This window comes from Nicotiana tomentosiformis, chromosome 11 (assembly GCF_000390325.3).
Source record: "Nicotiana tomentosiformis chromosome 11, ASM39032v3, whole genome shotgun sequence".
NCBI lineage: Eukaryota > Viridiplantae > Streptophyta > Magnoliopsida > Solanales > Solanaceae > Nicotiana > Nicotiana tomentosiformis.
In genome coordinates this window covers 108,738,924-108,764,552 of record NC_090822.1, presented here as the reverse complement: position 1 = coordinate 108,764,552, position 25,629 = coordinate 108,738,924, and the positions used below count along the sequence as shown (strand labels likewise).

Here is a 25,629-nt window from a genome sequence, read left to right as displayed (position 1 = left end):
TTTTAAATCCCAAGTCGAGGAAAGTGACTCTATTTTTGGTCTGCGAACACAAAGGATTGTGTAAGAAATTCTGTTAACCCGGAAGAAAGTGTTAGGCATTCCCTAATTTCGTGGTTTTAGCACAGTCGCGTTTAATCATACCTGACTTAATTAAATTGTTTAATTACGTGTTTTAGAACCTATGTGTATTTTACCTTTTACCGCTATTAATCACTTGATAATTCGTATTTAAAGAATTAACTTAAGATGATTTACACGTACGTATACCCAATTCCTAACACTTAGTTTATTTAAGAAAAAGATTTGGTCAAAGTTGTGCGAACACATACTTTGAATTTATTTGAAAGAAACGTAATCATAATAGCAATTTAAAAACCCGCGCCTAAAGCATTTCTACGAGTGTTTGATTAGGGCATTTTATTTACTAATGTTTGACCATGGTCACGCGAACGTATACCTTGGTTTATCTTGGGCATCACAACTATGTCACACATACGTGTACATAATTGTAATAATTAAACCAATCTAAAGTGTACCTAAAATTGTGATTATGTCTCTAAACTAAGTACCCTATGTTATGTTACTAGGTGCAAAGGTTCCAAAACTATGTGAGATATTTATTTAATCAAATGGGGCAGCTTGTATATTAGCTGCCAAACAAGCCGAGATTTTAAAGTTTGGGGCTTGACAAGGACTGAGTCCAAATGAACTCTAGCCCAAGGCATATATTGTCTATTGCTCAACGGTTAATGAATTTAAATCTAAAGGGACTTGAGCCTGACTGAGTCTAGATAAATCTGGCCCAAAATAATGTTATTAAGCATTCAATCAATTAAACACATTTATTTCAAGAAGGTTTGGGCCTAATAATGAGTCCGGATGACTCTAGACCAATATCCATTTGTGAGCAAATAAATGAAATTACTTAAGAATGATTTGGGCGTGATGGTAATGAGTCCAAGTGACTCTTGGCCCAATGCATACTTGAGATAAAAATTTATGATGACATTTGTACAGTTTTACCTATATTTTGTTTATCTTTTAAAAGTAAAAGGATTTCTGACTAAGATAGATCGAAATTTTGTTAAATTTGGATAATTTTCCTAATGATTTGCCTAAATCTTTTCTTAACTTATGTTAAAGTGATAAGTTTTAAAACTCAATTGCATTTGAAAATCTTAAAGTGATTATCTCTAATCAAATTGTTTGCTTAATTTAAAGATTGAACCTAAGATACATTTTCAGGGACTCAATTGGTTTGGGCCTGAAATTGTATTAAGGTCTGCTACATTAGTTGTCTTGTGGAAAATCCAGTTTCATGACCCCAAAAATTGAATTACTATATTTAATTATTTAAAACAGTATAGTAAATGACTAATATATTAAACTAATTCATGGTATAAAAAATGTAGCAGAAATGAAATTATTACATTTTTTGACAAGCTGAACAGTAATAATAAATCTACTTGTTACTACTTGAATAAATTTTCTAGACTGTTTTTTTCTTTGTTTCTACTACCACATACGAGTGTATAAATCTCATGAATATAAAAGCTTTAAACAGAATTTTGTAATTTGCTGAACACTTTAATACTGGAACTAACATAACTCAAATTGCCTAAAAAATAATATAAATAATTAATTCTACACCAACTTGCACACAATTTCTAACCATACCATTTCAAACAATAGTAAACAAAATCCAGATTTTTGACGGCTAACAAATCAGAATCATGATAGGACAAAATTAAACTTTACATTTGTTAAAAGAGTACCTTGATAGCAGCAAATAAACAAACAGCTAAAAGAAAATAAATCTCTGAACTTGAGCAGAACAACAACAGTGAAACCCAGCAAAACAGGAAAGATGACCAGATTTTTTAAGTAGGAAAGGAATGTATTATTATATATTCTGAAAGATCAAGACGATTTTCAGAAGTTTTTCCTTTTAGAGAGAGAGCTAAAAAATATCTTCACGCTATCTATAATATATCCATAATGTGTCTATAATTTATATTCAGATCTAGAAAAATATTCCCTCTCCTTTAATGAAAAAGAAGGAGTGTATTTATAGGGTGAGGGAGTGAAAAAGGGATGAGAATTAGGTACAAAGAATCTGTCAGAATCCCCTATAAATTAGGGAAAATGACATTTTCTTAATAGAAATGGACAGTTGTCCAATTTTTAGTACCTTTCTTATCTCAGAAAATGGACAAGTGTCTTATTTCTGGATATTTTTTGATCTTATTCCTATTTTTATACTCAGCATTGGGACAATTGTCCCTATTCTAGAAAGTTCTAGTACTTTCTGAATTAATTTTAGAATTACTTTTCCAAAAATAACCATTAAGGGTCTTGAAATTACCTCAGAATTAGATCGGTTCTGGGCCTGAGTCAGGTGACTCTGGGTCTAAAGAGCTTGGGCTCTTAAACTTTTAACAAAGATATGGGCCTGTCTATTTAGCCAGGCCCAATATTAATAAAATAATAAAGCTATGGGCATGTCTACTTAGCCAGACCCAATAAAATAACAAAGCTATGGGCCTGTCTATTTAGCGAGGCCCAATAAAATAACAAAGCTATGGGCCTGTCTATTTAGCCAGGCCCAATTAATTTAAAAATAAATAACAGAAAATAAACGCAACAGTAAGCAAAAGAAAAATAAATAAACTTATCACTGATTAATCCTCTTTAGTTAATTAGTTAATGCAAACGAAATAACAGATGGTGTAAAATTAACAGAATATATTTAAACCCTAATTTTGTATATTTGTAAATTAAGTACGGTTTAACTAGTTAATTTTAACGAAATATAGTTGACAATAATAATTAATAATAATAAAAAAATAGAACAGAATATAAGAATAAAAATAAAAATAATTAAGAACAGTAGAAAAATGACAGAAAATAGCCAAAACTTGTAAAAAGAGTAGATCTAACCGTGAAAAAATCCTCGTGCCAAAACTCTGGTCTGGGATCTGAGATCCTTGATAGGAGATCTTGGCAGGAGGAATTTTTCGTGGCTAGGTGGATTTTAAAGGTTTTGAAAAAAATAGATCTAGTCGGAAAGAAAAAACCCTCATGCCAATACCCCTATCTGGGATCTGAGACCCGTGAAAGGAGTTCTTGGACTGAGGATCTTTAAACGGACTAGGTAGGATTTCTGGGAATTTAGATCTAAGATTTACTAAATTTGATGGATTTTTTGGGAAATCTATTAGTAGGATAAGGTATAATAGGGTGTGGGGAGTGTATAGTGTAAGTTTGAGTGGGTTTAGAGTTCCACCACTGCCGTAGGGCGATTTCCGGCGGTGGGATTAGGGTTTATAAGATCTAAGATCTAAAATCTTTTGATTTTGGTAGGTTTTTTTGGTGAATCGGTTGTTATGGTGAGATTCTAGAGGGTGAGGAGAGTGTTTAGGGTAAGTTTGGGTGGCTTTGGAGGTCCACCGCCGGCGTAGGGTGATTTCCGACGGCAGCGTGCGAAGAGCGTATTGGGGGGCTAGGGTTTGGTTAGAGAGAGGTGAGAGACGGGGTCGTCTCTAGGGTTAGAGAGAGATATGAGAGAAGGGAGGGACGAGGGGGGACGAAATGAGGGGATGTAGGAGTCTTTTGAAAGTTTATATACAAAATGACAGGTGAGTTCCGAGCCATTAGATCTTGTGAAGATCAACGACCAGGATCGGCTGGCACTTAAACGACATCGTTTGGTTTAGTGATGGGGCGGACCGGATTCTGGGTATTGGGATCAAGTGTTTGGGTTAGATTTTGGGGGATTGGGCTGGTTTTAAACTGGCCCAGTCCGAATTTAGGCTAACTTATTTTGTTTAATTAACTTTTAAATCTATTTAATTTAAACAAATCCTAAATTAAGTGCTAAATTATCTTAATTTATAAAATTAAACCAACTATCTATTTGTGTTATTTGCATAATTAGTTAATCTTCAATTATTAAAGGAAAAATCACTAGTTTTAACGCTAAAACTAAAAATGTCAAAAATAAATATTTTTTGTGATTTTCTTCTAATAATATGATCAAATCATGTAATTAAGTGCTAAATTCAATAAAAATCTAATAATGATAAATGATGAGGATTTAAATATTTTGTTGTTTCCTATGATTTTAAAAATACTAAAAATGCGTGAGAAATGAAATAAATGCAAATAATTAATAAAAATCCTAAGAAAAAATAAATATGAATAATTTATTTATTAATTTTGTAGGAATGTTTTGGTAGGGTAAAAATTACCTGCTCACAGCTGCCGCTCTTTGCTCGGAAACACGAAGAGTTTTCGGGCAAAGACGAAGTGAGTAGTCATGGACTAATTTTACCCGTTTTGACACTCCATGGGAAGCGTTTTGAAAATATTTGACCGAACCTTGCTTCAAATGTTGACTACATATCCTTGGCTATAAAGGAATCATGTCAGTGTAGTTCTGAAGTTTTGGTAGCTGGGACTACCGGAAAACTGTGATTTCACTGTTGTTGCTGTTGTTATTGTTGCTGAACTCCTGATTACACCAAAGTAAAAAACGAAGAAAACTAACTAAGCCTATCAGCTACGAGTTAGAAGATTCTTATCTGTAAATTTTTCGAAGTTTGGTCTTGAGTCTTGGCTGATTCTTTGTGCAGACTCTGATTTGGATCTCGATGCTTGTTAGCCGCAGGTGCTGGTTCAATCTTCTCCATCTTTTCGGATCAAGACGGGACATACAAAACTGGTGACTTCAATCTTGTCCTAAGCAATCCACATCTTCTCCACTTCTGTACTTTGGGTTCAACTTCCTCTTTTCTTCTTTTCTTTTATTCTGGATTGAGACTTCTTCTTTTGATATTCTCGAACCCAGTGTCCTAAGGTATTAATCTGCTCAAAAAATCAAAAGCAAATGAATGAAATTTTCTGCCCCTGTTTCATTAGGAAAATTTCGTGAGTTATTGTAACAAAATTCTATACTACTTAATTATTAAAAGCGATAAAAAGACAGGGATGGTGTGCCCGGGGAAAATATGGACTAGGGAGTGGAGACCCTATTTCTAAAGGTAAAATCAACTAGGGATTGGAGACCCTACGTTGGGAGAAATCACCAGGTTATGCTAGCATCAACTAGGGAGTGGGACTCTATATTGGAAAAGACATCAGGTTATGCTGGCATCAACTAGGGAGTGAGACCCTATGTAGGAAAGTCATCAGGTTATGTTGGCATCAACTAGGGAGTGAGACTCTTTGTTGGAAAAAATATCAGTTTATGCTGGCATCAACTAAGGAGTGGGACCCTATGTTGGAAAGACATCAGGTTATGTGGGCATCAACTAGGGAGTGTGACCGTATGTTGGAAAGTTATCAGGTTATGCTGGCATCAACTAGGAAGCAGGACCCTATGTTGGAAAAGACATCAGGTTATGCTGGCGTCAACTAGGGAGTGAGACCCTATGTTGGAAAAGACATCAGGTTATGCTGGCATCAACTAGGGAGTTGGACTCTATGTTAGAAAGTCATCAAGTTATGCTGGCATTAACTAGGGAGTGGGACCCTATGTTAGAAAAGACATCAGGTTATGTTGGCATCAACTAGGGAGTGGGACCCTATATTGGAAAAGATATGAGGTTATGCTGGCGTCAACTAAGGAGTAGGACCCTATATTGGAAAAGACACCTGGTTATGCTGGCATCAACTAAGGAGTGGGACCCTATGTTGGAAAAGACATTAGATTATGCAGGCATCAACTAGGGAGTGAGACCCTATGTTGGAAAAGACATCAGGTTATGCTGGCATCAACTAGGGAGTGGGACCCTATGTTGGAAAAGACATCCGGTTATGCTGACATCAACTAGGGAGCATAGGCTATAGTTTTGAATTATTTTCAACATTATTTCTTCTTTTCTTCCTTTATTTTCAGAGGATGAGTGAATGCAGGAAAGAATTTTGGAGAAGACTTCCCTTCTGAAGTTGTTGTTGCAAAGCTGTTTCCGGCCTTTGCGCGATTTTCCTTTTTGTTGCCCCTGCTTTTTGCAAGGTTGCTTTTGGGTTGTACCTGTTTCCTGTTTTCTTCAAAAAGGAACAATTTGTTTTTTGAAATGGTGGTTGGTTTTGTGGCCTTGATTTTTGATCACTCGATCTTGGCCCATCTTTTGGACGAAGATTGTGATTTCTTACTGGCTCGCTGGGGATTGGTTTCATTTCTGACCCTAAGATCTTGACTTTTCCAAAACTTTACCAGGACGGTTAATCACGCGGGACTTGACCCTTTTTAAATTTCTTTTGCCTTTATGGAATTTTGACTTTGATCCCTTTCCTTTTAGGAATTCCTGATCTTCAAAGTATGAGCTATCATGGCCGGTCGAGGCTGACTTGATGCACTACCGAGGCTGGACACTTTTGCGTACTAGCTGGTATCAAATGAGAACCTTGTAGATTAGTCTTGCCATCCTTTCCTTGTCTTAATTTAGAATAGAATTAGACCAAAAGGGATTGAAATAAAAACAAATAACGGAATAGACGAATGAATTTAGACAAGAGGCATCCTTTTCGGGGAAAGGAAAGAAAACTTATCTAGAGTGTATGCGGACTTCAATGAACATGACATGCCTCTTGGACTGGATGCCCGATCTGTGCGAACCGTCCAACTCTCAGAAATCCATTATAGCTTATACCTCAAGATTTGAGAAACCTTGCCGAGGACTGTGTCCATGTTAGTGACCAATTATCCTTTTTTGATCAGCGGTGCCCTTTGCGGGTTTTCACCAGCTAACCTCTCTTGTTTCTCTTCTCACCATTGCCTTGTAGTGCTCTTTGCTGAGTTTTCACTAATGTGGCTCTCTAATTTTCAATTTCTCTTCTTACCATCGCCTCACGGTGCCCGTGTGGGTTTTCACCGATAAGACTCTCTCATTTTATTTCTCTTATTTGGTTGCATCAAATCTATGTCACTGTATTCTCCCATTTTGGACATCTTTACCGATTGGTCGGAAGGACTTGAACAGGATTTGGGTAGAAAGAATTTGGATTGAATTACAACCTTGGAACCTTTCAAGCGAAAGCATGCCAAACCATTATAAATTCTGTCCCAGTTTCATCTTTGGGGGGGGGGGAGGGGGGTTGGATTTTTATTTTGGTGTGACTGAACCCCAGAGTGAGGCTGCCTATGTATCCTTTCGGAATCAAGTTGAACGTAGTTCAAGGAAACATTTTGTTTTGTTTCTGTAACGATCCAGCCGGTCGTTTCAAGAGTTATAGTCTCGTTTTCCCTATTTTTACTTATTTTTGTGTTATTCAGCTATATTATGTTATATCAGGTTAGTTGGTTTGGGTCCGGGAGGAACTCGGAGTGAAATGAGACACTTAGTATCATAATTAAAAAATAAAGTTAGAAAAGTGAACCAGATATGGACCTATGTGTAAACGATCTCGGATTCGAATTCTGATAATTCCAATAGCTTCGTATGGTGATTTTGGTCTTAGGAGCGTGTCCGAAATATTATTTGGAGGTCCGTAGAGGAATTAGGCTTGAAATGCCAAAAGTTTAATTTTTGAGAAGTTTGACTGGGGGGTTGACTTTTTGATATCGGGGTTAGAATTCGATTCTAAAAATTGGAATACCTCTGTTATGTCATTTATGACTTGCGTGAAAAATTTGAGGTCAATCGGACGTAATTTGATAGGTTCCAGAGTCGTTTGTAGAAATTAAAAATTTCAAATTTCATTCGGCTTGAATTAGGGTGTAATTCATGATTTTAGCATTGTTTGAGGTGATTTGAGGGTTCAACTAAGTCCGTATGATATTTTAGGACTTGTTGGTATATTTAGTTGAGGTCCCGAGGGTATCGGGTGAGTTTCGGATGGTTAACGGGTTGAATTTTGGACTTGGAACTCTGCTGGAATTTTTCTGATGCACCATCTGGTTTCCTTCATCGCGTTCGCGAGTGGAGCCTCGCGTTCGCGAAGAGGAACTGGGAGGCTGGTAATATTTTCTCTGCACGTTCGCGAAGGGTGGACTGGGTGTGCATCACGAACGTGAGAGGTGTTACACGTTCGCGAAGAAGAGAGAAAGCGGACGAAGACCCCCAGGCAATTGGTCTACGCGTTCGTGTAGGGGGTGTCGCATTCGCATAGTGAGGGGGAAACGAAGCATCGCGTTCGCGATGGGTTGAACGCGTTCACGTAGAAGGCATTGAGGCAGAGGCATTTTGTGCTTCGCGAACGCGGGGGTGCTGTCGCGTTCGCGAAGGAGGAATTTGGACGGGAGTTATTTTGTGCTTCGCGAATGCGAGGCACTGACCGCGTTCACGAAGAAGGAAAGTCTAGGCAGTGAGTTTAAGTTCTGAAAATGGGACTTCATCCCATTTTCAATTTTTGGCGATTTGGAGCTCGGAATTGAGGCGATTTTGGGTGATTTTCAGAGGAAACAACGGGGTAAATATTCTTAACTCAATATTGGTTAAATTACCCGAATCCATAGTTGTTTTTATCATTTAATTGGTGAATTGAGTTGGGATAAATTTAAAAACCCTCTTGGTTTAAATTGAAGATTTGAGGGTCGAGTTGGGGTCGGAGTTTTGTAAAATTGGTATGGTTAGACTCGTTGTTGAATGGGTTTCCGAATTTTATAACTTTTGTCGAGTTCCGAGACGTGGGGCAATTTGTGAGCTAATTTTCAGATTTTTATGGAAAATCGTTATTATCTTGTAGAATTAATTCCAATTAATTTTATTGACTGAAACAAATTATCTATAACCAGATTCGAGGCGTTTGGAGACCAATTCACGAGGAAAGGACATTGCAGAATAAGAATTTCGCAGTTTGAGGTAAGTAACGATTGTAAATCTAGTCCTGAGGGTATGAAACCCCTGATTTTTGTATCATTCTACTATTTTTAGTGACGCACATGCTAGGTGACGGGCGTGTGGGCGTGCACTGTTGGGGATTGTGACTTGGTCCGTCTCGTAGCAACTGTAAAGTTGCATACTTTGTTGAAACTATATGATACTTATATGTTTTAGAAAGAGTTTCTGTAAATTGGGCTGAATGCAATGTTTGGGCCTTGTGCCATTGCTGTTTGGACCCTTAAGGACTTTTTTCTTACTATCCTCTCATTGTTTTCGATTAAAAACCTATACTCAGTCGTGTTTATACTTGTTTACCACATAACTCAGTTTTATGACTCTCTTTTGATGCATATAAATGTTTTGGGCTGAATGCCCCATTTGACTGAAATGCCCGAGTGGCTTGAGAGGTTTATAACTGAGTGCGGCCGAGGGCCTGATTGTGAGGATGAGTGTGGATCGGGGCTGCTCGCCTACAGCATACTTTATTATTATAGTACGTGAGTTGTCCGTGAAGATTATAGTGCTTGGGCTGAAGGATCCCCTCCGGAGTCTGTACACACCCCCAGTCAGTGCAGGTACCTTCTGAGTGCGAGTGCCGAGTGCTGAGTGACTGGGAGGTATGAGTGATTGTGAGGTATGCCCGAGTGGCAAGAGTGATTGTAAGGTATGCCCGAGTTGCACGAGTGACTGTGAGGTTTGCCCGAGGGGCTGTATATGAGTGATGTTTTGCCCGAGGGGCTGTTTATGATTTCATCGATTTTGCTCACCTTTGCATTGAGCCTTTGTGTGAAAAACAGTTGGAAAAATATCTTTAAATAATTTTTACTGGAACCGGGTTTAAACGAGATGATTTGGTACAAACACTGATTTTTAAAGCATGTTGTACTTTACTGAGATTTCATGATATGAATGTTATATGCTTTATTGCTCGTCACTACTGCTAAGTCTTTATTTATTGTTGTTGCTTACTGAGTTGGCGTACTCACGTTACTCGCTGCACCTTGTGTGCAGATTTAGGTGTAGCTGAGCACGGTAGCGATTATTGAGTGTTCTGATTGCAGATTTTCTTGGAGATAACAAGGTAGATGTTTGGCGATCGCATCCCCTGCTCTTCTCCCTCTTATCTTCCTCTAGTTGTATTTAGTTATTTTCCAGGCTGAGTTAGCCTTGATATTGTTAGACAGTTTGTAGTAGATGCTCATGACTAGTGACACCCCGATGTCGGGCTTTTCTTTCCGCACTTTTATTTTGATTGGAACTCCTTTACGAAGGTTTTTATGTTAAATAACATTGAAATTATCTTTGAAATGAAAATATCGGTTTGTTTTGGAAATGAGTCGGCTTGCCTAGTTCCACGATAGGCGCCATCACGACAGGGGTTAGTTTGGGTCGTGACAGTTTCATTTTTTTTGATTGGTTGATTTTTTTTTAATTCTGTTAGTTGAACTTTCGAGTTCCAATGAGGGTGATCAAAGAAGAGTAACCGGCTCAAAGGTTGACAAAAATTTGATAGTGTTTGGATAGCAAGAATGAAAGCCTTCATCATCCCAACCAGAGAGTGTTAAGACCACAAAAAGGGTTAAACATAATACCTCTTGACTACGTATACATTGACTCGAGGTCATTTCCTTCGATGTCTCCTAAGTACAATGCCCCTTTTGGCAGCAGTTTTCTTATAATGTATGGACCTTTCCAATTCGGGGCGAACTTTCCTTTCACTTCTTCGAGATGCAGGAGAATATGTCTTAGAACGAGTTGTCCCACTTCGAAGTTTCTAGGCCGCATTTTCCTGAGGATTTTCTTGATGTTTTTATTTGCCGGGTATCACCAAGAGGATTTGCCGCATTTTCCTAGAACTTTGGATCATTTTCCTGAAGATTTGCTTGATGTTTTTATTTGCCGCTTCAACGGCACCATTGGCTTTGGGTCGGTAAGGGGTAGTATTATGATGCGTAATTTTAAACTGTTCGCATACCTCCCTCATCATATGACTGTTCAGATTTGCGTCATTGTCGGTAATTGTGATGACCCAAAAGGTCATCTTATGTTTTAGAATTCGAATTTGCACTCTTAAGCCTTAAAAATCTCATTTTTACCCTCCTCGATTTGTGTGCGCAGTCCGGGCAGATTTCTAGAAAGCTTTTATGTTGAAAACTAATGAAAATAAGAATTTTTGCCTTAAAAGTTAATTTTAGTTGACTTCGGTCAATATTTTTGGTAAACGGGCTCGGATCCTTATTTTGATGGTCCCTGTGGGTCCGTATCGAATTATGGGACATGGGCGTATGTCCGGAATCGAATTCGGAGGTCCCTAGCTTGAGTTATGAATTTTTGATGAAAATCAAAAGTCTAAAAATTAATTATTTTTAAGAATTGATTGACGTTTGACATTGTTAGTGCCGGGTCCGTATTCTAGTTTTGGAGCCCGGTACAGGTTCATTATGATATTTAAGACTTGTCTGTAAAATTTGGTGAGAAACGGAGTTGGTTTGACGTGATTCAGACGTCCAGCTGATATAATAGAAATTTTAAAGTGTTCTTGAGAACTTCATTCGATTTGGTGCTAAATTCGGAGTTCTAGGTGTTATTTTGGCAATTTGATCGCGCGAGCAAGTTTGTATGATATTTTTAGACTTGTGTGCATGTTTGGTTTGGAGTCCCGAGGGCTCGGGTGAGTTTCGGATAGGCCACGGGATGTTTTGGACTTTGGAAATCTGGTTTTTCAGCACTTTGTTCTGGCATGTCCTTCTTCGCGTTCGTGAAGGTACTCTCGCGAATGCGAAGAGTAAACTGGGCAGCTGAGGATTTCCTTTTTGCGAACGTGAAGGCTTGGTCGCGAACGCAAAGTGATGGGGGCGTTATCCTTCACGAATACGACAAGCCCATCGCGAACGAGTAACGTTAGTCACCGGGGAGGGGCAAGCATCTTTTTCTTCATCGCGAACGCGAAGACCAGGGAACGGTAGCCTACGCGAACGTGATCACTGTCTCACGAACGTGAAGGATTGGCAGCCCATACACTTCGTGAACGCGACAGTGCTCTCGCGAACGCGATGAACATTGTCACCCAACACTTAACAGAATCCAAAAAATGGGATTTTAGCCAAAAACTCATTTTTGTCAAAAACTAAACAGTGAGAGGCGATTTTTCAAGAGTCATTTCTTACCCAAATTGTTGGTAAGTGATTCTAAACTATTTTATTTCAATTACCCATTATATTTCTTGAAGTTTTAATCTAAAATCTAAAGTTTTCATGGTAGAATTAGGGGTAAGAGTAGAAACTAGGGATTTCAGGAATTTGGGGATTTAGACCTCAATTTGAGGTCGGATTCCAAAACTAATTACATATTCGGGCTCGGGGTGAATGGGTAAAAGAATTTTGGTCCGAACCTCAGGTTTTGACCAAGTGGGCCCGTGTTCGACTGTTTTAACTTTTTGGAGGAAAATTTGTGAAATTTAATTTATGCAAAATAATTGATTCCTTTAGTAATATTTGATATTATTGACTCATTTTTGAATAGATACGAGTGGTTTGGAGGTAAATTCCAAAGAAAAGTTATGATTGAGAATTAAGTGGCCTTCGGAGCGAGGTAAGTGTTGTGTCTAACCCTGACTTGAGGGAATTAGGAACCTTAGATTACTTGCTAAGTGAAATTCACGTGAGCGGTATATATGTGTGGTGACGAGTACTTATGCACCGCCAATTTACCTATTTTTTCATGTTTCTCTGTTTTTCTTATATTGTCTCTTTCCTATGCCAAATTGCTACGTGTTATACTAGTGTTGTTCAATTTATTGTTCTTATCATGTTTACGGAATTTCTGGTGATAATTTAGTTTTTATTTCAAAGTTGAGATTGATATTATGGAACCAAATGTTGAAGTAAGGTTTGTACTTGTATTTCTATCTCCCTGTTTTTAATTATGCATTGCATTATGGTAAGGGTGAGTGTTAATGCACGAAGGGTGATGCCGTACCGTATTGTGAGTGTTAATGCACGAAGGGTGATGCCGTGCCATATTGTGAGTGTTAATGCACGAAGGGTGATGCCGTGCCATATTGTGAGTGTTAATACACGAAGGGTGATGCCGTACCATAATGTGAGTGTTAATGCACGAAGGATGATGCCGTTCCATGATATGAGAGTTAATGCACGAAGGGTGATGCCGTGTCGTTTCTATTAATTTTATGGTGAGATTGAGAGTAAAAGCACGAAGGATGATGCCGTGCATTTTTTCTTACTGTATTCACTATTCCTGTTGATTCATGGTATATTGACTGCTCCGGTGGTCATTCTGTTGTAGTTCTTTATCTTGTACTCCCCTCAGTATGTTCCACTCCCGACATTTCCTGTTTAGTTCTTCATTCCTGTTATTTGTGTATACACTGTTAAATTGTACATGTTGATTGGAGGTGCCTTGCCTTAGCCTCGTCACTACTTCGTCAAGGTTAGGCTCGACACTTATCAGTATATGGGGTCGGTTGTACTGATGCTGTACTCTGCACTTTCTGTGCAGATTTTGATACCGGCTTAGGTTGATCGAGATTTTCTACTGGTCCGCTGTCCGGATACTCAAGGTAGATCTGTCGGCATTCACAGACCTTTAAGTCCCCATTTATCTTTTATGTCCTACTGTTTTCTTTCATTCAGACAGTTGTATTTCATTCAGACTATTACTTGTAGAAAATTCTAGAATGCTCGTGAATTGTGACTCCAGATCCGGGTGGTAGTAATTAATACAGTTTTTACTATATTCCGCACTTATTATATTTTATCTTAGTTAATTATTGTTATTTACTGAATGGAAATAAGGAAATGGTTTAACGATTTTCTAACGTTGGCTTGCCTAGCAAGTGAAATGTTAGGCGCCATCACGGTCCCGTCAGTGGGAAATTTCGGGTCGTGACAGTAATGATAGTTTTTGGAATACCAAAACGACAAATAATGATGGAATGTATGAAGTCCACCACTGCTTTCTTGGTGACAGCTTTAAAAGTGACCGCTTCGACCCATTTTTGTGAAATAATCAATGGCAACCAAGATGAACCTGTGCCCATTTGAGGCTTTCCGCTCGATCGGCCCAATGACATCCATACCTCAAGCAACAAACATCCAAGGTGCTGACATAGGATGCAACTCTAAAGGCGGTGCATGAATCAGGTCACCGTGTATCTGACATTGATGGCACTTCCGGACAAAACTGAAGCAATCCTTTTCCATGGTCATCCATTAATCACTTGCCCACAGGATTTTCTTTGCAAGGACATATCCATTCATGTGGGTCTCGCATACTCCCGAATGCACTTCGTTCATGATCTTTTTAGCTTCTTTGGCATCCACACACCTCGAAAGATTCAAATATGGGGTTCTTTTATACAATACTTCTCCGCTTAAGAAGAAACTGCTGGCGAGCCTTCTAATGGTTCTCTTTTGGTCTCCATTGGCCTGATCAAGGTATTCCTTTGTTTTCAAGAACCTTTTAATATCATGATACCATGGTTGGGAATCTGGTTTTACTTTAACCGTGTTGCAATAACCATGTCTTTCCCGGATTTGAATCTCCAACAGGTCAATATAGACGTTGCCTAGATACGGCAGCAGTGCAGCTAAAGTAGCTAGTGCATCAGCTAACTCATTGTGGAATCGAGGAATATACCCAAGTTCAACGGATTTGAACCGTTTGCTAAGATCTTCCACATGTTGTCTATATGAGATAAGCTTGATATCTCGAGTTTCCCATTCACCTTGTGCTTGCCGAATGATCAAATCAGAATCTCCTATGATTAATAATTCTTCTACATCCGTATCAATTGACATGTTCATGCCCATGATGCAAGCTTCATATTCAGCGGTATTATTCATACAGAAGAATCGAAGACGGGCTGTAGCCGGATAGTGCTGACCCATGGGCGAAATAAAAATTGCCCCAATCCCAACACCCTTTGCATTTACAGCTCCATCAAAGAACATTTTCCAAGTCTTAGTGTCTTCTGGGATTACTTCAACTGAATTCACTTCCTCGTCTGGGAAATAAGTGCTTAGGGGTTGATATTCATCATCAACCGGGTTCTCATCTAAATGATCGGCTAAGGCTTGGGATTTCATGGCCGTGCGGGTGACATAGACAAAGTCAAACTCAGTGAGCAGGATTTGCCATTTGGCTAGCCTTCCCGTTGGCATCGGTTTTTGGAATATGTACTTTAGAGGGTCCATTCTGGTTATGAGGTATGTGGTATAGGCCAACAAATAATGTCTAAGCTTTTGAGTGACCCAAGTCAAGGCACAACAAATTCTTTCCAGCAAAGTGTACTTGGCTTCATAACCGGTACATTTCTTGCTCAAATAGTATACGGCCTACTCTTTCTTCCCGGTTGTATCATGTTGTCCGAGGACACAACCAAAAGAATTCTCCAGAACCGCTAAGTATAAGAACAACGGTCTTCCGGGCTCAGGCAGGACCAACACCGGCGGATTTGACATATATTCTTTGATTTTGTCCAAGGCTTCTTGACACTCATCCGTCCATTTAATTGCTGCGTATTTCTTTAGTAGCTTAAATATGGGCTCACAAATGGTAGTAAGCTAGGCGATGAACCTACTGATGTAATTTAACCATCCCAGCAAACTCATGACCTCTTTCTTGGTTTTCGGAGGTGGTAGATCTCGGATAGATTTTATCTTTGTTGGATCCAACTCAATACCCCTCCGACTGACTAAAAACCCTAAAAGCTTCCCAGATGGAACTCCGAATGCACATTTAGCCAAATTCAATTTCAATTCATACCTGCGCAGGCGCTCAAAGAACTTTCTAAAATCCTTCATTTGGTTTTCCTGCATTATGGACTTAACGATCACATTATCCACATACACCTATTTCCTGGTGCATCATGTCGTGGAAAATGGTAGTCATAGCCTTCATGTAGGTTGCCCCAGAAGTTTTCAGGCTGAATGGCATGACCCTGTAGCAGTAAGTGCCCTATGGTGTGGTGAAATCTATCTTTTCTGCATCTTCTTCATCCATGAAGACTTGGTGATACCCAGCATAACAATCCACGAAAGACTGTATCTCATGTTTGGCACAATTGTCGACAAGGATGTGGATGTTGGGTAATGGGAAGTTGTCCTTAGGGCTTGCTTTGTTCAAATCTCTATAGTCCACATATACTCGGATCTTCCCGTCCTTCTTTGGTACTGGGACTACATTGGCTAATCATGTGCTGTATCGGACTACTCGGATCACACTGGCTTTTAATTATTTGGCAACCTCTTCTTTAATCTTGTTGCTGATATCCGTTTTGAATTTTCCTTGCTTTTGTTGGATAGGCGGACAACCGGGATAAGTTGGCAATTTGTGTACTACGAGGTCGACACTTAGTCCTGGCATATCGTCGTAGGACCATGCAAACACGTCTTTAAATTCAAACACATGTTGGATCAATGCGTCTTTAGTTCTTTCCTGGCGTGAATGCTTATCATGATCTCCCTGACCTCTTCTGAATTGCCCAAGTTAATTGGCTCGTTTCATTTAGGTTTGGCTTGGGATTATTCTCAAATTGTTCCAATTCTTGATTTATTTGCCTAAAAGCCCCGTCTTCATCATATTTTGGTTCTTGATTCATTATTTCAGGGTTAGACATCGTTTTAGGATCTGGGTATGAAGTTCACAAGCATGTCATGTTATTTAAATCCGCATTATTAGAACTAAAAAGAGAAAGATAAGAAAAATAGCAAAATCAGAAAGAATAAAAAAAAAATTCATAGATGATGAAATATTGATTTCATTGAATTTTGAAGATAGGAGAGTTTACATTGGAATTTAAAAAGACAATAAAACTAAAAACATTCGAGTTACACCCTGAAATAACTCGGAATGCAGAAAAGATGGCAAGACCGAACTATCGGGATTCGCGCCTGACTAGGAATGGAGTAGCCTGCCAGTTTTGCAATTTAGCATTGGGCCTCATGTATTGCACCCCAACAGTGCTTGAGCCTTCGCCCGGTTGGACCATGTGGATTTCATAGAGCATTTTCCTCATTGCTTCACAAATATCCTCAATTTCATCGGTCGTGAAAGCCTCTTCTTCTTCTATATATCTTTGCTTAACAAATGATTTGGTGAGGTACGGGACTGGCTGAGGCAAGACCTACCCATTTTTCTTACGTTTATCGGCCCATATTACGTCGGCATCGGTGGTTTGGAAACCTATGCCAAATAATTTCTTGTTGGCAGCCAAGGTGACAGGTTCTGTGATGCCTTGTAAGGATACCCCAAGCTCTTTTCTAGGTTTGTACCCATGCTTGATCATTTAGCTGTCGACCATGATTGATGCGCTTGATAAATAAGGTTAAGGGCATGGGGTTCCTTCATTGTACTGCTCGGCGAGCACAATTTCAAAGGCTTGGTAGATGATGTGCTCACTTCCGTATCTTGCCTCAAGGTATGGGATTGGCGGGTCTCTATAGATTGACTGTTCATCTTCTCCATGGACTACTATTTCTTGGTTCTCATGTTCGAACTTGAACATTTGATGGAGAGTAGAGGGCACGGTTCCTGCTGCATGGATCCATGGTCTTCCTAACAGAATGTTATAATAAGTGTCTATGTCCAGAACTTGGAATGTTACTTCAAAGTCTACGGGGCCAATGATTAGGATTAAGCCAATATCCCATATCGTGTCCCTCTTGACACCATCGAAAGCATACACGCAAACATTGTTTGGTTTTATCCTTTCAGTCCCAATTTCCATCCTCTGCAATGTTGATAGAGGGCAGATATTGACTCAGGACCCGCCATCCACCATGATCCTTTTCATATAATATCCTTCACACTTGACAGTCAAGTGAAGGGCCTTAATGTGGGTGGATCCTTCGGGAGGCAAGTCGTTTAGGCTGAAGGAGATTCGGTTGACCTCAAAAAATTGCCCTGTCATTCTTTCTAACTGTTCAACCATGGTCTCAATTGGAACATACGCCTCATTCAGCGTCTTTAGAAGCACCTTTTGGTGTTCGTTTGAGATCATCAGTATAGACAAGAGTGAAACCTGGGAGGGGGCCTTTCTCTCTTCATCAATTACAACATATTTTGAGGTTTTCATCTTCTGGAAGAATTCCTCAGCTTCTTCAGTAGTTACAGGCTTTTTGAGGGGGAAACGCTTCTGCTTGGTTTTGATCAATACTTCTGGGTTATGATACATCCTAGATTAGTTTGTTTCATTCACTTCCCCCTTAACTTCCTTCCCTTTATATGTGACAATTGTCTGATCGTAGTTCCAAGGGACGGCGGTAGTGTTTTTTATGGGATTTTGTGACATGCGTCTAATGATTAAAGGCTCATCCAGTCTAGGTAGGATGACTGGCCTTCGTGCCACGTAAGTCTACTTTGGTATATACATTTTTGGTAGATTTAGCGTGGTTTTCCTCCGCTGTAATCTCTTGGGAGGGCTTAACACGAGCTGTCCCTTTCTGGGGGCTCTTGGAACGTAGAGAATGGCCTCTTTGGCAGGTGCTGCCCATGTCTTTTTTCCCCCGTTCTTTTCTTCATTTCGAGGAGCCAAATTCATCTTTTTCTCATCCCTGACCTATTTTGCCATTGATTTAGGTTTCTTCTTTGAATTAGCAATGGCAATAATCGCATTTAATGCGGGGTCAAATTCTTTGTCTTCACAGATCATCCCGATGACCGGACCATTGTTGTGAGTTGGTAACGGGTTGTTGGTTACCTTGGGGACTTCCTCATCCCTTAGAACTACCCTTTTCTATTCGATCAGGCTCTCGACTGCTCTCTTAATTGTGCAACAATCTTCAGTGTCATGCCCTTCTGCCCCAGAGTGATAAGCGTACCTGGTACCTGGCTTGTAGGATGGAGATTTTGGGTTTTGTCTGTTCGGCGGTACAGACTGCAACAGACCCATTTGGACTAATTTCGGGAAGAGGTTGGAGTACGACTTACCAATGGGTGTGAAGTCTGCTTTTCTGGGTGGTTCACGGGGACGGGTGTTATATTGGTAATTATTCTGTGGTGGACGAGGATTATACAGAGCTTGGTGAGGAGGCATGTTTCTTAGAGGTGGAGCTCTGTTCTGATTATAATGTTGTTGTGGTCGGGTGTACAGTTGAGCGTTCATTACTGTATAAGGATGAGGGGCCATGGCATAGGCTACATCCTGGTGGGGGGTAATAATGTTGCGGGGCCCTGGAAGGTGGACCAGAATAATCCCGGGGTCACTGAGAGTTTCTTAAGCTTGAAGCCATCATGGCTTCCTCTTCCTTTTTCTTCCGGCTTGCTAAACCTCTCGAGCCGCTCTGAATGGCTTGGGAAGTGGCTCTTAGAGCAGATTGACTTAAGATACAACCTGGTTTTAGGCCGTTTTCTACCATTTCTCCAATTTTGATGGACTCCGCGAACGGTTTGCCCTTGACAGACATCATGTTTTGGAAATAATTGCCCTCTTGGGCCTGTAAGAAGACACTGACCATCTCGATCTTATCCATCGAGGGTTTTACCCTGGCCGTTTGTTCACGCCATTTGAGAGCGTATTTTCGGAAGCTTTCCTAGGTTTTCTTTTTGAGGTTGGACAAAGAATTTCTGTCTAGAGCTATGTCCACGTTGTATTGGAATTGCCTTACAAAATCGCGGGCCAGGTCATCCCATATGTGCCAATAGGAGATGTCTTGGTCTATATACCATTCAGAAGCAATTCCGGTGAGGCTCTCTCCAAAGTAGGCCATTCATAACTCCTCCTTTCCACCAGCGCCCCTCAGCTGGTTATAATATCACTTTAAGTAAGCAATTGGGTCTCCATGCCTATCATATCTTTTAAACTTTGGCGTCTTAAGGCCCACAGGTAAATGCACGTGAGGGAATATGCATAGATCAGTGTATGACACGCTCTTTTGGCCACTGAGGTCTTGTATATTCTTGAGGCTTTGCTCAATGTTTTTCATTTTTCGTGCTATCTCCTCTTGTTCATGATTCCTCAAGACTCTCTCCTGTTCTACAGGAGATTCAAATTGTGGGTGTTGAGGATAGGCATTTTGGGTAACCCGAGCGGTGTCCAGTTAGAATTAAGGAGCTTGGAAAGTAAAAGTTGATGGTTCGTAGGTTTGTCGAGGCAGTGTTGGTTGTGCCATGCTAGAGGCTGGTGGTGTTGTGAACACGATAGATGGTATTCCCGAAGATGGTGCCTGGGGGCGAACCTCAGAAGGCATTCCAGTAAAGTTTGTTGACATGGTGAGGAACCCAAATGGCATGAATGGTAAGATAGGGACATTGGTAGTTCCTCCCGTCCTTGGGACCAACTTAGGGAAACCAGGGATATTACTGGGTGGCTCCTTGCCATTGGACCATGCATCCCAAATTTCTAGCATGCGGCATCTTAACCGCCTATTCTCCTCAGCAGTTGCTGACTCAAGTTGTGGTATAACTGATGCAGGGCTATCTTCGAGCTCAATGATAGGTAAGTGACTCTCTGAGGCCATGGCGATACTTCCTTTGGATCTCGTGAAATAAGGGCGTGAAGCCAGATTACCACCACAAAACTAACCACCTAAAAATAGAACATGTTCTTTTAAAGCACACACAACAAACCAGTTAGTTTGAGACATTTAATAGGAATCGCATAATGGAGATACAATGCACCTAAACAGTTGAACGTTTTGCTAAGATGTTTTGTAACAGCTGCGTGTTTCATCCCAGCTTTATTGTCTCTCTCTCTTTTGCTTTCTTAATCACTTTCTTTTAGGGTTATGATCGAATCCTACGTGGATTGCCTATGTATCATGACGCCGCATGAATTAGATCATTACATAATTCAGGGGATAGATATAAAGTAACAAAGTGCATTTTTTTTCATTTTATTAATAAAGAATATCGCTTTCTTTTAGGTTTTTCATTATAGGTGATTAAGGTACTGACAACAATACAAACTCAAAACAATTTAAAACTCTAGAGGGCAGTAAAGTACATACTCGAAAACTGGTTAATCAAAAGTACATGAGAGCTTTTACTGGTCTTCTTGGAGATTGTGGGGCATTAGCTGGTCTTTGCACGGGCCTTCGCGCAATGTCTTCTTGAAGACGGTCCAAGTCATCCATTACTTGATGGACGAAGGTCATCATAGAAGCGAAAAATAAGGACCTAGTCATGTCTTCACACTCGTGACATTTCATCACGACATAGTCAGCCATTTCCTTGATCCTAGTTCTGATGACTCCTTTCTCTTGAAGCAGACGCCCAATCTGCTGTGCCCGGGCTTCCAACACTTGTGCACTTGTGTTGTTTTGGTCCTGTAGCTGTTGCACACTTTCTTCTAGTTGGCAGATTAGTGCGTAACAATGCTCTTTTTCAGTTTTGAAATCTTTGGTTTGCTGGACCATCTCATTCCCAAGGGCAAACAACCTTTCCTTTAGAATTGTTATTTCTTTGCCATATTTCTGTCTCAAATGGTGGGCATGTTCTTCTTCTCCCTTAGCTAGTTTTGTAGACTTTTGGCGGGCCTTTCTGGCTCAGACTCTGGTTCCTCATCAATGCAATTCCTTTTCTCAAACCATGTGGCATAGCCTGGATCTACTTCGCCTCTAGCAAGATCGGGTACTTGAGTATCCGCTTTCAAGTATCGGCACCCATTCCAGATTTGTTGAATTAAAGCTTCGGGACTTTGGCTTCGGGATGTAGCTCAATAACTTGGACACTCAAGTTTTCATCCTCGGGTACTACTTGATATCTTCCCAATAGCCTCAGAACCCTTTGGGGTGCATATGGTTGGACACTTCGCAAGTCCATCTATAGAAAATAATTCTTTGTGGCTGGAATACATATAACATCCCTCACCGGGAGCCATCCTAAAGTCCACTCAATCTGATTTGCCTTTAAAACTCTCAAGTGGGCGATCCAAGCTTCAACCCCTTCTGGGGAGTTGTAGTCTTTCACTCTTTCTTCATAGCTTTCAATGAAGTTGCTCTTGCTTGGACCGTAGCTCATAAATTTCGGATGATGGTGAAGATGTTCAATTAACCACATTTATAAAAGAATGTTGCAACCTTCGAAGAATATCGCCCCCGCCTTACACTGCGTCAGTGCTCGATAGATATCCGCCAATATTAGTGGAGCGAGCGTGTGATCTTCCTTGTCAGTTAAGACTTGTGCAATTCTAGCCATATGAATATCAATTGTCCCCTTTTCATTTGGGAAGACCATGACACACAGAAATGCCACTATGAAGGTAAAACGACGGTGAACCTTCCAAGTGTCTTTGCTTTGTTTGTTGTTTAAACCTTTTTCATGTGTTTCAAATCCCTCTGGATGCCCATATCGGGAGTATAGGAAGTAGAATGAGAAGTAGCCCTCGTTCACACGGTTCTTTCTTATTTGCTTAATGATGTTCATGAGATCCAAGAAATGGCGCACTGACATAGGACTCGGGAATATGAGCTGTTAATTTCTCAAACCCCGACCAAAAATTGTATACCCTGCTATTTTCTCCAAGGTGGGAGTGAGCTCGAAGTCTGAGAAGAGGAAGACATTACAGACAGGACCCCAAAAGGTCACTAAAACCTTGATCAGATTATTTCGTGGCTTAACTTTCATGATATCGGTGAGAGCATCCAGATGTTCGACTACCCAGTCTTGACCCTCTTTGTCTAAATCATACCACCACATTTGGAGCTGTAGCGGAGCTTGCTCTACGACATTCAATGATGGATTCTGGACAGTTCTCATTTTGTACCTGTGAATGGTTAGGTTTAAGGTTGACTCTAGTTCGAATGACAGACCAAAAAACCAATTTCAGATTTTTTCAAAGGGAAATTGCCTGAAAAGGGCTATTTGTGTAGCGTTAACCAAAATGGTCATCTTTGCAATAATGACCCCTCCTACTTTTTGAGGCCAGGGTAAAGCATTTTATGGGAAAAGTGATGCCTTATTGACAGACATGTCCGTTCTTGGCGAGAATAGCCCTTCGACAATTTAAAGGTATTCTAAGACTATTCCGGCGAAACGGCGCAGGACTTAACCGAAGTTGGGTCAGTTTTATTTTTTGACCAATGAACAATACTTTATTTAGTTAGAAAAATTTGGGTTGGCACCGATGTGTTTTGCCTACGTATCTCACATAATCAGACCCGCGTAGTTCGGTCAGTTTTGACATGATATTGACTCACTTTCATTTTGGCAGAGTTTCCAGGCATTTTTAAATACCGGAATTTTCATAACCGGGTGAATTTTCTATCCTACCTCACTCTTAGTTTTTCTGTTGATTTCTTTCCTTAACCGGTCAACAAACAAGCCAAAATAAATAAATGTATACATAGCAGGTAAGATGCATCACGATGGTCTTTTATTTCCTGTACACCTGCCCTAGACAAACCCAACCCCTGTGTTGAGCCTCCTAAGTCAAATGCACATGATGCAAATAAACGTTCCTACTAGGGATCCGGGAGGCGTAAGAAGACAGTTTAATACAGTTCAAATAATATTAAAGCGGTAAATGAGCGGCAATTAGCACATTAGGCCCACAAAATACAGTAATATCAACAATCAATAAAGCCATATAAAAATCATATTAACAAGCTCGAATTCTTGAACCATGAACTAGAGATTCTGGGTTCTTGATCCCCGAGAGAGTCGCCAGAGCTGTCACACCTCCTTTTTCCCGAGGGGGATAGGGGAGTTTTTTCCAATTAAAGTGACATTAATCGAAATGAGATTATTTATTTAGTTTCAGAGTCGCCACTTGGAATAATTTATGGTGTCCCAAATCACCGGTTTATTTTAAATCCCAAGTCGAGGAAAGTGACTCTATTTTTGGTCTATGAATCCAGAAGACCGGGTATGGAATTCTGTTAATCTGGGAGAAGGTGTTAGGCATTTTCGAGTTCCGTAGTTTTAGCATGGTTGCTTTTAATCATGCTTGGCTTAATTAAATTATTTAATTATATATTTTAGAACCTATGTGCATTTTACCTTTTACCTCTATTAATCACTTAATAATCCATATTTAAAGAATTAACTTAAGATGAGTTACGCGTACGTATACCCAATTCCTAACACTTAGTTTATTTAAGAAAAAGATTTGGTCAAATTTGCGCGAACACATACTTTGAATTTATTTGAAAGAAACGTAATCATAATAGTAATTTAAAAATCTGCGCCTAAAGCATTTCTATGAGTGTTTGATTAGTGTATTTTATTTACTAATGTTTGACCATGGTCACGCGAACGTATACCTTGGTTTATCTTGGGCATCGCAACTATGTCACATTTGCGTGTGCATAATAGTAATAATTAAACCAATCTAAAGTGTACCTAAAATTGTGATTATGTCTCTAAACTAAGTACCCTATGTTATGTAACTAGGTGCAAAGGTTCCAAAACTATGTGAGACATTTATTTAATCAAATGGGGCAGCTTGTATATTAGCTGCCAAACTGGCCCAGATTTTAAAGTTTGGGGCCTGACAAGGACCGAGTCCAAATGAACTCTAACCCAAGGTATATATTGTCTATTGCTCAATGGTTAATGAATTTAAATCTAAAGGGACTTGAGCCTGACTGAGTCTAGGTGAATCTGGCCCAAAATAATGTTATTAAGCATTCAATCAATTAAACACATTTGATTCAAGAAGGTTTGGGCCTAATAATGAGTTCGGATGACTCTACCCCAATATCCATTTGTGAGCGAATAAATGAAATTACTTAAGAATGATTTGGGCCTGATGGTAATGAGTCCAAGTGACTCTTGACCCAATGCATACTTGCGATAAAAATTTGTGATGACATTTGTACAATTTTACCTATATTTTGTTTATCTTTTAAAAGTAAAAGGATTTCTGACAAAGATAGATCAAAATTTTGTTAAATTTGAATAATTTTTCTTCTGATTTGCCTAAATCTTTTATTAACTTATGTTAAAGTGATAAGTTTTAAAAATCAATTGCATTTGAAAATCTTAAAGTGATTATCTCTAATCAAATTGTTTGCTTAATTTAAAGATTGAACCTAAGATACAATTTCAGGGACCCAACTGATTTGGGTCCGAAATTGTATTAAGGTCTGCTACATCAATTGTCTTGTAGAAAACCCAGTTTCATGACCCAAAAAATTGAATTACTATATTTAATCATTTAAAACAGTATAGTAAATGACTAATATATTAAACTAATTCATGGTATAAAAAATGTAGCAGAAATGAAATTATTATATTTTTTGGCTAGCTAAACAGTAATAATAAATATACTTGTTACTACTTGAACAAATTTTCTAGACTGTTTTTTTCCTTTGTTTCTACTATCACATACGAGTGTATAAATCTCATAAATATAAAAGCTTTAAATAAAGTTTTGTAATTTGTTGAACACTTTAACACTGGAACTAACATAACTCAAATTGCCTAAAAAATAATATAAATAATTAATTCTACACCAACTTGCACATAATTTCTAACCATACCACTTTAAACAATAGTAAACAAAATCCAGATTTTTGACGGCTAGCAAACCAGAATCATGATAGAACAAAATTAAACTTTACATTTGTTAAAAGAGTACCTTGATAGCAACAAACAAACAAACAGCTAAAAGAAAATAAATCTCTGAATTTGAGCAGAACAACAACAGTGAAACCCAGCAAAACAGGAAAGATGACCAGATTTTTTAAGTAGGAAAGGAATGTATTTAGAGAGAGAGAGCTAAAATAAATCTTCAGGCCGTCTATAATGTATCCATAATGTGTCTATAATCTGTATTCAAATCTAGAAAAATATTCTCTCTTCCTTAATGAAAAAGAAGGAGTGTATTTATAGAGTGAGG

At 39.3% G+C, this 25,629-nt stretch overlaps 1 protein-coding gene across 1 annotated transcript; it reads right to left on the bottom strand.

The window, feature by feature from the left end:
* Positions 1-14,056: 14,056 nt before the first annotated feature.
* LOC138902003 (uncharacterized) lies at positions 14,057-15,040 on the bottom strand. Its single transcript, XM_070189808.1, has one exon. The coding sequence runs from the start codon at positions 15,038-15,040 to the stop codon at positions 14,057-14,059; it is 984 nt and encodes a 327-aa protein (XP_070045909.1).
* Between the last annotated feature and the right edge of the window lie 10,589 nt (positions 15,041-25,629).

What these genes read in the sequence shown, in the direction of transcription:
- LOC138902003 (XM_070189808.1), bottom strand. Translation starts at nt 15,040, where the DNA reads ATGGACCCTCTAAAGTACATATTCCAAAAACCGATGCCAACGGGAAGG.